General features: G+C 36.2%; 3 protein-coding genes across 12 annotated transcripts in view; 1 reads left to right on the forward strand and 2 right to left on the reverse strand.

Annotated features, from left to right (window-relative positions):
• LOC127786643 (uncharacterized) overlaps positions 1-4,747 on the forward strand; it is a 109,918-nt gene extending 105,171 nt beyond the window's left edge. For 4 of the 7 annotated variants that reach the window (XM_052314174.1, XM_052314173.1, XM_052314176.1 and 1 more), the window contains 3 exons: positions 2,898-2,973; positions 3,172-3,262; positions 4,187-4,747. In XM_052314174.1, coding sequence (XP_052170134.1) covers positions 2,898-2,973; positions 3,172-3,262; positions 4,187-4,294 — 275 coding nt within the window. In that variant the 3' untranslated portion in view covers positions 4,295-4,747. Of the gene's footprint in view, positions 1-396; positions 688-2,897; positions 2,974-3,171; positions 3,264-4,186 lie in introns of those variants that run through there. The other 3 variants (XR_008020023.1, XR_008020024.1, XM_052314177.1) reach the window with 2 other exon arrangements.
• A 425-nt stretch (positions 4,748-5,172) lies between these two features.
• LOC127786645 (guanine nucleotide-binding protein subunit gamma 1-like) lies at positions 5,173-7,087 on the reverse strand. The gene is made up of 4 exons (XM_052314180.1): positions 6,783-7,087; positions 6,016-6,068; positions 5,884-5,928; positions 5,173-5,505 (listed from the first exon to the last, which is right to left on the reverse strand). The coding sequence occupies exons 1-4, from the start codon at positions 6,966-6,968 to the stop codon at positions 5,418-5,420; spliced, it is 372 nt and encodes a 123-aa protein (XP_052170140.1). The 5' UTR covers positions 6,969-7,087; the 3' UTR covers positions 5,173-5,417.
• A 648-nt stretch (positions 7,088-7,735) lies between these two features.
• On the reverse strand, positions 7,736-16,231 carry LOC127786642 (uncharacterized). Of its 4 annotated transcripts, XR_008020022.1 has the most exons (4): positions 15,764-16,231; positions 8,576-10,768; positions 8,236-8,349; positions 7,736-8,011 (listed from the first exon to the last, which is right to left on the reverse strand). XR_008020022.1 is itself a non-coding variant. In XM_052314171.1 (3 exons), exons 1-2 carry the CDS (start codon positions 16,117-16,119, stop codon positions 8,611-8,613), a joined length of 2,514 nt encoding a protein of 837 aa, XP_052170131.1. In that variant the 5' UTR covers positions 16,120-16,230; the 3' UTR covers positions 7,736-8,011; positions 8,576-8,610. The 4 variants fall into 4 exon arrangements, 2 of the variants coding, with proteins under 2 accessions (XP_052170131.1, XP_052170132.1); XR_008020021.1 differs by having other exon boundaries at positions 8,236-10,768; XM_052314171.1 differs by lacking the exon at positions 8,236-8,349 and having other exon boundaries at positions 15,764-16,230.
• Positions 16,232-16,382: the final 151 nt, after the last annotated feature.

Consider the following 16,382-nt stretch of genomic DNA (forward strand, 5'->3'; position numbering starts at 1 on the left):
AAAGACACGAAAGAAAATGAAGAAAAGGAATTCACTCAAATTTACTGAAATGAGAATGTAAACAAAATTACAAGAGGGAGAGTGCGTAGATGGATTTATATACAGCTCGCCTCACCAACAGATTGCTGTTGCAATCTTATAACAATAGAAACCGCCTTCAGTAACAGCCTAACTAACAACCACTGCTTATACTAACACAACAGCAACATATATAAGCATTGCAATTATCAATCATCAAAACATACGTAAAGGCTGCTACTCAAATGCTACATGCTTCCACAACCAGGTTCCTTTTATCCCACGTATACCTCTGCACAAGAATGTGATTGATGTTATGCTTGACGATGACATTGTGTCTTCTTTTCATGGTGATGGTTATTGTTGTTTTCTTGTCAGATGGAAAGATCGACCAGATTCAATAACATTTGGATTACTGAATTTGAGTTCTATATCCTAAGCTCTTGGAGTGGTATTTAAAGTCCAACTTGTCGGATCTGAGTTCCTTTCAACCAGGGGAGAATGATGATCATAGAGAAATATTTTGAGAAACAATATTTTAGGCGTAAAAGTAGAAATTAATAATGTTTTATTAGTTTCTTTATTTTAATTTGTTTCCTAATTTCTTTTATTTCCTAGAATCCTAATTAGATTGATATTACCTTATAATCTTAATTAGATTATATCAAGAAATCCTAGTTAAAATAGGTTTTTTATATATTAGTTGTCTATAAATAAATAATTCTTTAGTGAAGTATCGAAGAGCAAATTTTGATAAATAATATTTAATATTGCTATTGGTTTTGAGTAATTGGGATTACTTTTTTTGCTTTGGATTCTGCATCACTAGTATAGTGCTGAGGATAATAATCTAATGAAACAATGAGATTACTTTTTGTTTGTGCAAATGGTTTCAGTAGAACCATCAGCTGCCTCTGCCAGTCTAGATAATCAAGCACTACAATCAATAAACAATTGACAAGAATGCAAACTCATAGCCTATGAGTTGTACACAAACTCAACTGTTCAAGTGCTTTTACTTGAATCATGGATTCACTATCAAGCATAAAAAAAATAAAAAAAAGAAGAATTACGGACTCACTGTTCAGTGCATAGATCTGCCACATACTCACATCCTGATAAACCTGTCTTGAAGTCCCCAAAGACTAATTTTTAATCTCTAATCTTGTTTTAATTTCTCTGCTGTTCAAAACAATATATTAGAGCCATACTACTTAAAAACCCGTAGGTTTGGTTTATGAGTTTTCCTGACACCAGAAAGCATTGAACTTCATGCCACAGTATGGGAGTTCACAGTCCAAAGTGAAACAGTTTGCAGAACTAGCAGATACTATTAATCCATGAGGGTTGAAAGTCATCAAGATAGCAAGGGAACTACACTGTTTATTGTGTGAAACCAGACTAACAATAGTTGACGTGTTTGTTAAACTTGGAAGTTAGTTGCAGTGTTGAGCTTCAATCAGGCTGCCTTGGATGGGCACATATCCAATGAAAGAAAAGTAAATTGCCACAAGAGGAACAGAATAAAAAGCATGGATAGTTATGGGCATAGGCACTGATTCAACACACTATAGACAAGCTAGTAAAAAGAAAATGATGGTAACAGAACACAGAATTTCATTATTTCTTATATTATTATTATTATTATTATTATTATTTATTTCTTTTCTTTCTTTCTTTCTTTTTTTTTTTTTTTTTTTTTTGGGGGGGGGGGGGGGGGGGAGGGGGGGTTGTTTTGAACTGGAACAAGCTTTTGCCAACTGCTAGAGGTCCTTTCCAGATCCATAAATAATTAGAAATCAGAATTTTTATGATTAAAAGTTGTGCATTCCCTGGAATATCCCACTATAAGAGTCTTGAGGCCAACCTTAGAAAGCCCTATTCTTAAAGTAAATTTTAGAAGGTATCGGATTTGGAATTGTTAAGATTAAAAAGCCTAAAAAATGAGATAATAAGTCCATGTTATGTTATTACAAATATAATTCAAATTTGTATTATTCTTTTTCAAACTTGTAATATGTTTAATGTTTAGCAATTGGATGTGTTTTGAAGTGTCAGGTAAAACTTAAAATACTGGACACATTTGCATGTATGATTTGAACATGTCAAGGAGTTATCACATTCGACATGGAGATGACAGTTTATTAGATGTATATGTTTTTGCCATAAAGATGCAGATAAAGTTAGAGAGAAGTAATGCCATTGTCCTATGTCAGTTTTAGTTGTGTTTTCATGAATGTAAAAGACTGTAATTCAGTATCCTCCTGTTAATTTTTCACACACCAAACTCTGGTTTATCATCATCAAATTTATCTGGTCCTCCCCTTCTATGTTTGCATGTGTTATAAAAGACTAGTGTTTGAAAGTAGCAAAACAAAAAGAGTAGTTCCTTGATGGTCTCCCATAACTAACACTTACATGCTTGATCACAAGCCATTGCCAACAATTGAAGTACTCTACAAATATTAGTTTCATAGGCTGGAAGAATACAAATTGTCATCCACTAGAAATGAAACCAGTCAAAGATCATCTTCAATTTTCCTTCACTTAGTACATAACACAACACACTACATTTGTAATGACTCCCAATTACACCCTTCCCACATTTTCCAAATAAGACCTTGATTTAGTGAATAATGGATAAATAGTAACCATATTACCCTGAATGATCAGATAATGATACAGGGAAAATATAGCGGAACTATTGTTTGAATGCTGTTACTGCTGTTACTCATTGTCTCCTTCGTAACAGCCTGCATCTGGCATGCCAATATAGAAATACTAAAAGAGTGCTGTTGTTCTTATCAGAAGAAACAGTTCCAAAACCTGGGTGAAATAATCTCTTTCTTATCACTAATAGACATCTTTTGATGGTGCAGTAGCTGATGCAGTCTCAATACTGAGGGAGTATTTGAAGGATGAACCTTGGTTGAAGCTCCTGTGCGGCAATCTAAAGTATTTTTTAATGTCATGAATTGTTTTATCTTTAACTTCATCCATATTATTGAATTCTCGCTCATGTTTTTTCATTTTTTAAATTGCATATATCCCTCTATACAGGATTGGAATATAATGCAAATCCAGAAGCAATGTTTCACTGGGTTTTCTTTTTGGATTAGTCTACCAAGTTTATTATATTGATTGCATATGCAGGTTAGATTTACAAGAAGTACCTAAAGATCAAGACATTAAGATCCTTCCAAGCAGAGTAGAAAATAATCCGCTATCTTTTGATCCTATACAGGTATTTCATTATCTAAGCAGAAGCATATAGTTGACATGCAATGCAATAGAGCTCAGTGTCTTTCCTCTCTATTATTTCCATGGATCAGTTTGCTATTCTTACAATGTTTCTAAGAATACTCATTACAGAGAAGGTAAACTGTTTGTATTAGACACTCATCCAAACATGTTCTATTATTTATCAACTTTTTCTTGAACGAGACAATTCAAGAACACTGGGGCATACATAAGACTTGTTACATAAGCTATAAAGATAGAAACTAAGCAGATTTATTCTATTAGTTTTTGGCCAAAAGGCCAATTTACCCTGTGTCATATGCCAATTGCCAATTTCATACTTGTACTTTTTTGGGGCCGGTTGAATAGTTGAAGGGTGCAATTTGATACCCCATGTTGATGTGCTTACAGGTCTTTTATTCACCGTTAGTCACCTCAAAAAGGGTAATCACTAAACACTTGTACTTGAATCATTACCAAACCAGGCACTTTTATTTGGTCCCTTTTAAAAGTTGAAGTTCAAAGAAAAAAAAGTTAATGATTCAGGCAAACCTATTAACTTTCACACTTGAACTTGGTCCCTTTTTTTTGTTAAATAACTTGGTTCCTTTTTAAAAGTTCATTGTGTATCACAAAAAGTAATCATCAAATAGCCACTAAATCAGTCAAAAAACCTGGATCTAGGTTTAGTAGTGAATGATTCAGGTGAACCTATATCTCCTACATCTGGATTTCTCAGATGAAGGAAAAAGGAGCAAGAAGAAATAAGGAAAAAGGGAAGACAACAGAGAGAAAAATCACAAGCCTTAATCCCACATCTCCTATGTCATGTTTAAGGGATCCCCAGAAAAAGCCCTCTGTCATCAGATGCTTGAAGGTGCTATCTGGTTCATTGTCTCACACTAACCATTCTCATTTCTTTCATCAGGAAAATAGCTGTAAGAAAACAACCGGGAGTGGAAGGCAAACTAAAAAAGCAAGAGTGGAGTCTCAGAATATCCAAGAAATGTTTTCTAGGGCCTCAAGAAGGAGATGACTTCTGTATCGCATTATCAAACAGCAACCCTTAAATCTTATTCGAGTTTTCTGTGAACTCGCTTCAATTGCCTGTTTGAAGTTCTGCTGCTGCACCTCGCAATACTCATTGGTGGACCAATATTTTGGTACCGACATCAGTCACCCTGTTCTATACTGCTATTCCATGTAACGCTTAAACCCAATTTCTGGGTGTAAAAGAACTTAACAAGTAATACTGTAAAATGATGTATGTAGCATCAGCTGCAATGCACTAACTAGTGGTTCTCTTCTAGCAAATCATTTATTTATGCCATGTAACTTGATATACAACTATTGCAATTTTCTTCACATTGAACTTAGTATTCTCGTGTAATTGCTGAACCAAATTCTGTAAAAGCTATCCCAAAGAGTTGATTGCAGCAATTGCCTAATGGAATGAATGATGAAATGACCAAACAAATGAATGTGCTTATGCTCGTCTTTCTGGTAGCTGTCCATTGCCCAAGAAACATCCACAGGTGCAACTTCTAGAAGCTTTGGTATCATTAATGCCCTTTTGGCCCAGGACACATTTCAGTTGAGCATCTAATGAGGCTCCTTTTTTCTTTTTACCAACTCAGTTTTGGTGTGGTCTTGCAGCAAGTTCACCAAAATGGTTGTTTTATTCACAATTGGGAAAGTACAGTCTTTCTTGGTGAAATTGTATGATCAGAACTGTAGAGCAGCCATCAAGTCTAGCTGGAAAGCAAGAAATTTGATCCCATAAATCTGATTGGGATTTTTCCTTTTTGAGTATAAACGTTATTTGATAGAGAAAAACATTAATTATTAAACACCCATATTGAAGATGAGAAACACAAGGTAAAGAGAGGTACAGATGGATGACTAGTTAGAGAATTGTAAGGTGAAATTGGGAGGATATGCAATTGATTTCAAAGTAGTCTCTCTTTCCAAGCAGTTGGCATATTTATTCTCTACATTTATAGTGTTCATTTGAGTAACTAATGTTATGCAATGCACACGAGCATACAAACAAATCTCATGTCCAAATATATAACCAATTCTGGCCATAAAAAGAGGGTTAATCCAACAGAAGCATTTGTAACCAGCTCCTGCCATTATTGGCTAGCTTCATGGCCACTTCATATCCACCGTTTCCGGCCGCCACCGCGTGAGACATGGGCTCCCTGGAACCACCAGTCCCAGCTGACACTGGCCGGACCCTTTGTCCTGTATGAACACCAAGAAGAAGAAAATTGTAACAAAACAAAGAATTATAGTTTGGGATATAGTTTTTAGCAAAGAAATTACTCCTTAATTGAAACCCTAATTTCCAACAAACAAAGAAATGGCCGATACAGTTTGGTGATATAGTTTTTGCCTTTTTGGCTAAAAGAAAATTATTCAATTGCTATACTTGGAAGTAAAATTTTTCAGCAGAAATTAAACGAAAAAAGGAAAAGAAGAAAAATTAGAATGTACTCATTAGGCACGTGCATTTTTTAATGCGTATGGAAACATTGTCCTTCCAAACATAGCATTAGCAGATATGAACTACTTCCTTGAAACAAATAACATTAAAAAAAAAAAAATGAAGATAATTCTTACACAGGAAGCAGAGCATCTGGAATAGACTCAACTGTTGAAACAACGCTGCAGAGAGATAAAAAGAGGGTTTAAGTGGGATATGCAGCTTACATTGGAGATCAAAAAAAAAAAAAAAAAAGATTATTAACTTACTCTTTGCAAACAAGAGATGATTCGCCTAACGTCTCGAGCTCCTGCAGCTCTTCCTGCATCAGAACTTTCATCCTCAAGTAAACACGAAGATAAAACATCTGGAAACTGTAATTCTAATTTTCATCATGATCTCTTGACCATTCAGAATGTTAAGAGACAACCTGATAACTTCTTTAGTTTTGATAGGTACTTTTATTTGGGGCCCTGCACATGATGATATCTTCTGTGTGCAACATTACATACTCAGAAGAAGACTCGACAAGAAAACAGAAGAAGAATGTAAAGTGATTTAAGATGGTTTGTTCCCGTTAATGGAAGCTAAGCTGTAGAGTAGATGAAATGGAACAATTATTTAGCATAAAAAGGTAGAGAAAATCAAGAAAAACTGAATGAAAATGTAAGTTATAAAGACTTTGCATTACAAAAGATAAAAAGGCCATATATATGTAGAAATGAAATTGGTGTAGCTGACCCACCCAGGGATAAAAAGGCTTGAGACGTTGCCCGTGTTAACTACAAATGGAAGGTGGGTTCCAACAAGGGGGTTCAAGGGCATCTGAAATAGATTTGAGCCTCTGCAAATTCTGTGATTTTTATTTTTTGCCAGCCAGGGGCACATATACGATATATGTATCCAGAAGCCATGAATATCTAATTCTAGGAATTAGAAAAACAAAAGGAGAAATTTCCAAGTTAACTTAATTTCAGCAGCTGCTATATCTAATTGAATGTAGGATTTGGGGGGAGAGAGAGAGAGAGAGAGAGACCTGAACGATTTGGATTTGTTGATGAAGGTGGGCCACTGCCGCTGCCATCCGATGCTTTCCTCCAATGAAATTCGCATTCGGAGACGACGTTGCTCCCCCCGCTCCAAGAGGAAGCTGATGCTGCTGCTCTTGCTCTGACGGAACTGGGAGCTGGTGGCCGCCGTTGCACGCCGACTCCTCCATCATCAGCACTTCTCCTCCTCCATGGATGGATGTGTTTGTGTTTGTGTTTGTTTTGATGCTCGAAAACTAAAAAGGCAGATATTTTGATGCTCGAAAACTAAAAAGGCAGAGATGATGGACTGATTATTGTGATGGGAATTTCAATTACCCATCAGTCTCCGCCTTCCAGATTTGACCACTGACCCCATTATCATTTTTTCTTTTTTCTTTTATATATATTAATTTTTAGACTTAAAAAAAACGTTAGAGAAATTATTATAATTCTAATAAAATAATATTTTGGAAAAATGCAATTCCGTCAGAAAATAAGCAAGAGGTAAAAAAAATAATAATAATACTGTATTTATCAATGAAATAAAAAGAATAAATTATTTTTACAAATTAATTAATCCTAAATGGAATGCATATTCCATATTATTTGAGTAGTTTTGAATAATTTCAATTCCCCAACCCCAGCCTGAACCTGTGCTTATTATGCCGAATTAGTGTGTCCGTACATACATATATCGTTGGTTGGTTGGTTGGTTGTTGGGTTATCAAAGAGTCGGATAGATTTCTGAAGGATACATCCCAATTGCAAAAGAAGAAGAAAGAAGAAAGGGGAGGCGGTGCCAATTTAATTATATTTAATATTTTCAAATAGAATATCTAACACATAAAAATTTCAATGGAGTCATTATTTTTATACCCCACCCACTAACAAATGCTTACTACTTTCACATCACATGAAATGACATCACAATAATAATAATAATAATACCCACCATACATGAAATCATAATTTTTTTTTTTGCTTCGGATTGGAAAATATTAGATAGAACTCGTGAAATTAAGGACTGAGGAAAGCCCAGAACAAGTTTTGCAACACAAAAGAGGCTAGTACTAGTCTTGTGTTTTTATATTCTTTCATTCATACAAAGAAGCAGAGCAAAGCATCATGAGGATACATATATATATATATTGGCAGAGTAAACAAAAGCGACCATCTCCATCTCTCCCAAATCATTGATTCCATCTTTAATGTGCTCAAGCAACAGAGGTGCTCACTGCACACAACCACAAGCAAACATTTTAGAGCTCTACCCCAGTTATAAAAACAAATCAATGTTCAAAATAATCACAAAAGTGACTGGAACCAATGTAACAGGGGGTTCTTCGTTTTGCTTGAAAATAATAATTATAATGGCGATAAATAATAAAAGAAATATAGCTGAAAAGAGAGCAAGTGAATGTTGTTGGCAGTAAGTAAATACAGCTGAAAGGCACTTACAGACTCCATCAGGATGTGAGACATGATATTTACTTCAATCACAAAATTGGGGGTTTATCATGGAAAGAAATTGCATAGCAGCTATCACTTTATGCTCCAGGATATGCTTACCACCTCAATGAGAATGAATAGGTGAGCTTGCACATTCATTATTCTTAATAGGAGAAGCATTGGCAAGGGAAAAGAGAATTTAAGATGGGAGCATGCTTATCTTCATCCAACCAAGGGCATGCCCACTAATCCAAAATATTTGGTAAAATCAGTTCTATATTCGTATATACTTCTGCAGCTCAAAAAGACACATGCACTCAATAAATGTAGGAGATAAACAGATCCTTACCATCCATAAGCCTGTCTCTAAGATAACAAGCAACTTCAGTCTCGTGGCCTGGCGCGTCTATCATCCTGCTTGTCAATGTCGTACCTTCTCCTGTCACCTGACCCAGAATCTTCATATTTTACTCTCTTTGAGGATTCTGCGTGCCTACTCTCATCTCTCCTACTTCCACGTACTTCTTCCTCATCTCTTCCTTGTCTTTTACTACCATGCTGATATTGTTCCTCATCTTTCATGTCCCTCCTATATATATCCTCTTCATCTCTCTTGTGTTTCTTTCCCCTGCTCTCATCCTCATCCCTGCTATAATATCTCTTGCCACCTCGTTGCTCTTCATAATCCCGATCACTTCTCCTGCTGTGACGATATAGTTCATCCCTGCCATGAGTTCTGCCCGCTCGTTCAGTGTTGTCATTCTCATGTCCCCTCGCAGATCTATTTGATCTTGAATAATCATCCCTCTTCTGGTCATCCTTAAGTCTGTATGATCTACTATCTGTTTCAGGATCCTTCTGTTGTTCCCTACTGTGATCTACCTCTTTCCCTACAGTCCGACTTCTAGACTTTGCCTCTGGCTTCTCATCCACATTTCTGTCATCCGCCTTCCTCTTTGCCCTCGTCATTTCTCGACTTCCATGGCTATCCACTGTATCACCTTTTGAGCGGGAAAGCTCCTCTAATTTCCTGAATGTGTCCAAGCCATCATCAACCTTTCCAGGTGTACTTTTCTGCTTTTTGCCATCTTCATCCCTACCAACATTAGATCTAAAAGCTTTTTCATCTAGGTTAGATCCAAATCCACCTAGTGCCTCACCACTACTTAAATCACCTCCATGGCTACTTTTCTTCCTCCCATAGGACTTGATATTATCTCTTTTCCCATGCTTATATTCATTTGATTCAATGCCAGAATCACTCTTACCGTCATCATTCTCATCTTCTTCGGTATCATGCTGCCTTCTTCTCTGGCTTTTTTCTATCTTCTTATACTGGGCATGATAGTCATCACCATCAGAGTCATGTCGCCGCCTTGTACTCTTCTCTATATTCCTGTATTTTCTTCCTCTCTCAGTCTCCGAGTCACTTTCCACATTATACCTTCTGTTACCTTTCTCATGTCTCCCGTCAATTTTCTTGTGCTCCTCCAAACGGTAACTCTTTTTCTCCAGTCTGTGACTGCCACTCTCTGGATTCCGTTTCCTCTCCACTTGCTTTCTTTTATTTCTATCATTGCTATACATATCAGATTTAGACTCAGAATCATCTCGCCTGTTCATTTCCAAATGATGCTTTCCCTTCAGAGTCTTAAGCTTGGAGCTTTCATCAAAACCAGAATCATCGTCATCTGAGTCATGCCTCCGACGAGCTTTCTGGTATTTATCATCATCAGAACTCAAATAACCACTGTCTCTTCTATGTTTCTTGTCATGCCTTGAGCAAGTCTTCTCATATTTCTCATCATCAGATGCAGAATAATCACTGTCATGTCTTCTATTTTTCTTGTCACGCCTCTTCTGGGTTTTCTCATAATCCTCATCATCAGATTCAGAAGTATCACTGCCATGCCTTCTAGTTTTCTTGTCATGCCTCTTTTGGGTTTTCTCATAACCCTCATCATCAGATTCAGAATCATCAGTGTCATATCTTCTATTTTTCTTGTCATGCTTCTTTCGAGCTTTCTCATACTTTTCATCATCTGACTCAGAATCATCAGTGTCAAATCTTTGACTGTCCTTGTCCTTTTGTGATGATTTTTTACTTTTGTTCCTACCATCAACATCCAGATCACGGTCAGAATCACTCCCTTGATTAGTCTTCTGATTATTCTTCCTTGTCCGTTTTACATCCTTTTCAGAATCACTTTCAGAATCATGCCACTTCTTGTCATCCTGGTTCTTGTGGTTTCCAAACTCATCAACCCCACCCCTTCCATCTTCATTCTTCCTAAATTTTACATCCCTTGTCAAGTTTTCTTTTTCATCATCACTGTCTTTTTTGTACAGCTTGCTATCATTGTTAAGACCTTTTTGGTTGTCTACCAGTTCATCATCACCATTGCTCTCTCCACTGGTTGAATCCAAATCATCCCTTTTTTGTGTGGGGGCCTCAGAAGCGACTATCCCAAGAGCAGCTCTTAATGTTTCCATCTGTTTCTCCTTCCGAGCAGCAATCTGGTGTGTCTGTGTATCTGAAACCCTGAAAAAACCAAGCAATACATCCATCATCCATTGATAATTAAAAAAAAACACACATCTAGCTAACAAGTGCACCAAATTAAAGCAAACTCATGAAGGAAGAGGGTGTTTCTCATTAATTCAAGCTTCAAAGGATGGAACAAGAAGAAATAAGTTGGATGCATTGTCTCACAGACATGATAAACAGTTATTTCCCTAAAAGAACAGTAGTAGGAAAGAGAAGGATAAGAAAATGATGAGCTATTCCATGTCATTTCAAGCAGAAGAAATATGTCCTTCCCTCGAATAATCCCTTCATGCAGCCTGAAAACACAAACTACAGCAGTGAAATTATAAATACCATTAGGCAACAAAAAGAACCATGGATGCATGGATGATCACATGTTTAAGTAAATCTCCACAGAAAAATGTGTGCCTCCTTGTAGTCCTCAAAGAATATGGCACATTTTCCCATCTAACCCTGTATTGCAAAGCATAGGCAAGTAGGTTTACAATCTACAAACAAATGCTCAATGCCCAAGCAGAAGCAAATCGCTTTCTTATCAGTCTTGGCATTCAGCAGTCTAACCAACTATTGGATTTGTTGGCATTTACATGCGCATATAATTGAAGATTAAGCAAGCTTAATGGAAGATTGGAATGGTAAATTCGCATACATATTGCATAGCTACCACTAAATTTGCAACCTCAGGCAGCTGGCCAATTTTGTTTGCTTTTCTGATCTGTCTTGGCACAAAAAAAATACAACCAACTTTGCTTCTTTGACTTTTTAAATTTACACCCAAATGTAAATGAAGATTAAGAAAATTAAATTGGTTAAAGTGATTATAATCATAAAATTGTTGGGGGGGGGGGGGGGGGGGGGGGGAGAAGACATTCATGCCCACGAGCCCAAAAAGAAAAAGAAGAAAGATACATGCCTATAGTAAAGCAAAATTGAAAGCACCTTGCATCTGCAACAAGTACTTAAACAATATTGATTTCAAGTAGCTTAAAATCATGATCTATTTAAAAGAACATTCTGATGCAGTTATAAGATGGGAACCGGAGCTTCCAGTTAACCCCTTATTGGTTCAACTGACATTGTAAAATTATGGATGACTCTTTCATGAGGTTAATTCCACAATAAACAATTACTGGCACTAAATATCCACAAAATGAGGCTTGGAGTAGTAATGCCCATGCATTTCTCCACACAAGATGCCTAAGTTTAAATTCCCTTGGCTTCAGTGTTTTGAGGTTTAAACTTTGTAGTTTTGTTCAAGAAGCTTCTGAATGTTTAACATTTAAAATTCCAAATTTTCATAACAGCTTTGGTAGAAACATGCAAAATTGGTAAAAATCAATGAACCAGCCACTCTAATCAGTTGTGATAACTATGAATATCAAGGACATTTATATTTCAGCTAAAGTCTTCTTGCTGAACATTTGAAAAATGTGACCAATTCTTGGAGTGGTAGGAAGAGAATGCCCTCAAAGAAAATAACTTGAAAGCAAGTCCAAATCTAATGAATTTTTTTCTTTTTAAGGGAAAGGATGCACCTAGGTTTAGCCTAGGATTTGTAAGGGAATTTAGAAGTAATCAAGGGAGAGAGAGCAGGAAGGGAGGGAGAAATCCAAAGAAAGGAAGGGGAATTCAGAGGAAATAGAAAGGGAGAGAGAATTTGAGAGGGAAAATTCAGAATTCAATTCATTCATCAATGCCTATTCTCTCCTACTTTAGCCTATATATAGGCAGTTATATCCTCAGTTAGTAACAAACTGAAGGTACATGTCACGAACCTAGGGTTCGTGATGGGTTAGAAGAGGAATTGGGGAATGAATCAGAATTGTAGGAGGGAGAAATGGGGCAGAAATGGGGGGAAGAAATCAGTAGAAAGGGAGAGAGTAATAGAGAGAAATGTAGAGAGGAAATCAGAGATTCAATATTAATTTCCGCATACCCTCTCTTCTTACAATGGGCCTTTTTATAGGTCTTAGCTAGCTCCCTAACTAATTTCTAACAGCACCCATGTGCTCCTAACAAACACCCAAATATCTTCTAACAAACTAATATAACTAATTACATTATTGCCCTTCTAATTACCCTTAGTACATGACAGTACAATACTATAGCAGCCTGAGGTACAAACCAAGGAAAAATACATGCATGAAACAATTACTTCTATAACCCTGGGGTCGTGACAAAGGGGAGGGAGGGGAGGGGGTGAATACTTACTAATCATTTTTGCTAGAATTTTACTAATCATTACCTTTTTTTTATATGTCAAATCCTAGAATTTTAAAATCCAAAACATTCAGTTACTAATGATGGAGCACTCTAGAACATATATTATGATATTGGATTCAAATGTCTTTCATTATGTAGATATAACAACATATAATTAATACTTATAATGTAAGAAATAGAAAGTAGTAATTATCTTGTGATGTACACAAATTAAAGAACACAGTTTGCTTGTGTAGCCCATTCTATAACCTAAAAAGCATATACATTTCTTAAAATGCATCAAGTCCATGTAGAAAACATACCAAACCACTAAAATTCACTGTGCATGTGAACAGGATGTGATAGAAAGTCATCAAAAAACAATTTCCTCGTTAATTGTCTTGATCTTATACCACACATCATATGATCCTCACCATCCCCACAACAATCCCAATAGATCCTAAACTAATTCATTTTCAAATTTACCCTCAAAAAGTTAATGTAAGGTTTCTCCTGATTTGGGCTGCAAATCTTATCTCAGTAGGAGTCAAAGGATATTTAATTTGGGCTTTATTTGGAGAGATTTAATAATGGAATGGAATGAAAATAAGTGCAATAGAAATGTAAAATACTGCCTCCTCGTTTGGGATAATTATAGGATGGAAAGTGATGGAAAAGATTTCTCCTTGTTTGGGAAAGCGACGTAAATGGATGGAATGCCAAGATATTAAGCAACAAATGACCATTAAGGTCAATGTTGTTAAAACAAAAAATAAGTTTTCCACACATTTCCCCCAATTCGGGGAAGGCAAAAGATGAAGCTTCAAATAGAAATGCATGGAAAGTTCCTCCATCTATTTCCATTTATTCCATTATTAAAGTCTCTCTCAAACAAGGCTAATTCTATTCCATCCAAATGCACTATTGAAGTAAACTTATTTAGTACCTTGGGTCTCCATTAAGTCAAACAAGCCTTAGGGACTCGACATGGAGTTCAATTTTCCCTAATCCTTTTGGTTTAAAATCAATTAACATGAGTTAACTTAGACCTAGCTTTACGCGTATAGATAGGCTCCGAGATCATTAAGAGTTAACCTAACTCAATTCTTTTTTTTATCCCAAATTGGGCCAAGCCTCTCTTGGACAGTTGGCCCATCACTTTGGAATAATTGACCCAAAGAGAACACCATCACATTTAACTAACAATTCACCACCAATTCCTCATCTTTCTCATGCAAGTATCATAACTTAACAAATTTACAACCTATTTAAGCAAAATCGATTGTAGTAAGAATAAAATTCAGAGCCAATATTCACACAAAAAGCATTCTTAGTTGGCTCTCTGGTCCACTACAACACCACATATAAAACAATATATCAGCTTCAATCCACTAGTAGGACTAGCTACATAAATTCTAACTTGCCAAATATTTCTCTCTATAATCTATAACTCATATCATACCTAAGAGTCTCCACCAAATTTGTTGGGTCTTCCTTTACCTCTTCTGCTAAATACTTATTCCATTTCATCCACTCTACTCACAAGAGTCTCTATTGGTTTTTTCATCTTAATTATATCACAATCATATGCATCATATTGTTAGTAGGATCACTCCAACCTTATTACAAATAATCTCATTTTTAATTTATTTTTCCTTGTATGGTCATAACACCATTGTAACATCTTCGTCTAAATTATGTTCATATTCTACACACGTTTCGTACTTTTATATCACCCAATATTTTGTGTCATATAACAAAGTTGATTTTATAGTCATCTTATAAAAATTTTCCTTAACAAAATCGTACTAATACATAAAATATCAAATGTATTTTTCCATTTTAATCACCGTGCCTTAATTCAATCTACATCCTCATTAATCTTTCCATTATTTTGGATGATTGATCCAAGATATCTAAACTAATCTTTTCTCAGAATGACTTGATCTATGAGTTTTACCATACACTTACACTCCAAATGTTCAGTTTTCAATACGTTTAGCTTAAAACTTCTAGATTCAAAAGTGTTTGTCCATATATAGAATCTAGCATGTCTAATCAATTTGTCCATTATGAATGCAAAGAGATAAAAGGGCAGTAAATATATCCCAATTGCAAATACAGTTATAGGGCAATTTGTGCTTACAGTTGTCCTTATTATGGTTCAGAAGCAATCATAAACCTCAACACCACCAATATGCTAGAGTTTTTACTAGGCAAGGTTAATACATCTGGGAAGAAGGGGTTCCTTTCCAAAAAAAATTGGTTTATGATGCAAAAATAAATAATGCATAAACTCGACCAAGCATACTGGAGAAAAGAATTGCAATCTGGTGCAATCAAATCAATAAACTAAATCAACCACACAGGAGAAAAAAATTACAATCCACTACAATCAATTTGGTGACTATCACCAGCTTACTTGCACGTTATAGAAAAAATTTCCATCCAACAAAAAACACAAAAAGGTAAACAGCAATGGCCGTCACCCACACTCTAGGAAGGAAAACAACAAAAAGATGGTCAGATTGCAAGAAAATATATATATATATATATATATAGGTTCGCTCGACGAAATTTCAAGAACGCCCTTAGACACAAAACTTGGATAGTTCAAATCTCACGAACACACTTAGAACAAATTTGGACAATCCAACTTTCCCGAACACCTAAAAAAAAGTTTTGAAAAGTCTAGACCAAAAAATAGTAAAAGCATCAAATCCTAAATCTCGGATTATACGAAGCTCAAAGACATAATCAAGACAAGAGAAGGGATTAGGAATTCACTTTTTCTCAGAAACCGATATGGGGCCGGGGCCTTCAGCAGCGTTCTCGGCGGCTTCCAGATTCCTTCTAGCCTCAGCGAGCTTCTCAGCGATCTCAGCATCGGTGTAGCCCTGATCGATCAGTTTGTCTTCAAGGACCACAAGCTTGAGCTCGATCTGCCTCTTGCGGTCGTGCTCCAGGATTTCCTTGTTGGCCTTCTTGGTGACGCCGGCGGTGCCCTGACCGGCCTCGAAGCCCTTGCCGGCGTTGTCCACCACCACTTTCCCGGTCTTCGGCTTTACAAAGAATTTGTTGCTCTGTATGTAGCCGTTCGTTCCTGAACCCCTAGGGGTCTGCAAGCCAATTCCGTTGTACATCTCGCCAGATTCCTGTATCAGAAACCCAGAAAATTGAAACCCTAACCCTAGTTGCCGTCTGCTTGGTTCGCGAGAAAAGAAGTAAAAGTGTCATAAATATCGTGATCGAATCCACCCAAATAGAAATTATTATGGGGTGTTTGGCTAAGCGGTCAAATCTGCCTATTAGTTATTTGAATAAAATTAATAAATACTCATTAAATTTTAAAATTATTATTATTTATTCATTAAACTTTAAATTATAATCAACTATTTATTAAACT

Source organism: Diospyros lotus, chromosome 12, assembly GCF_014633365.1.
Source record: "Diospyros lotus cultivar Yz01 chromosome 12, ASM1463336v1, whole genome shotgun sequence".
Classification (NCBI taxonomy): Eukaryota; Viridiplantae; Streptophyta; class Magnoliopsida; order Ericales; family Ebenaceae; genus Diospyros; species Diospyros lotus.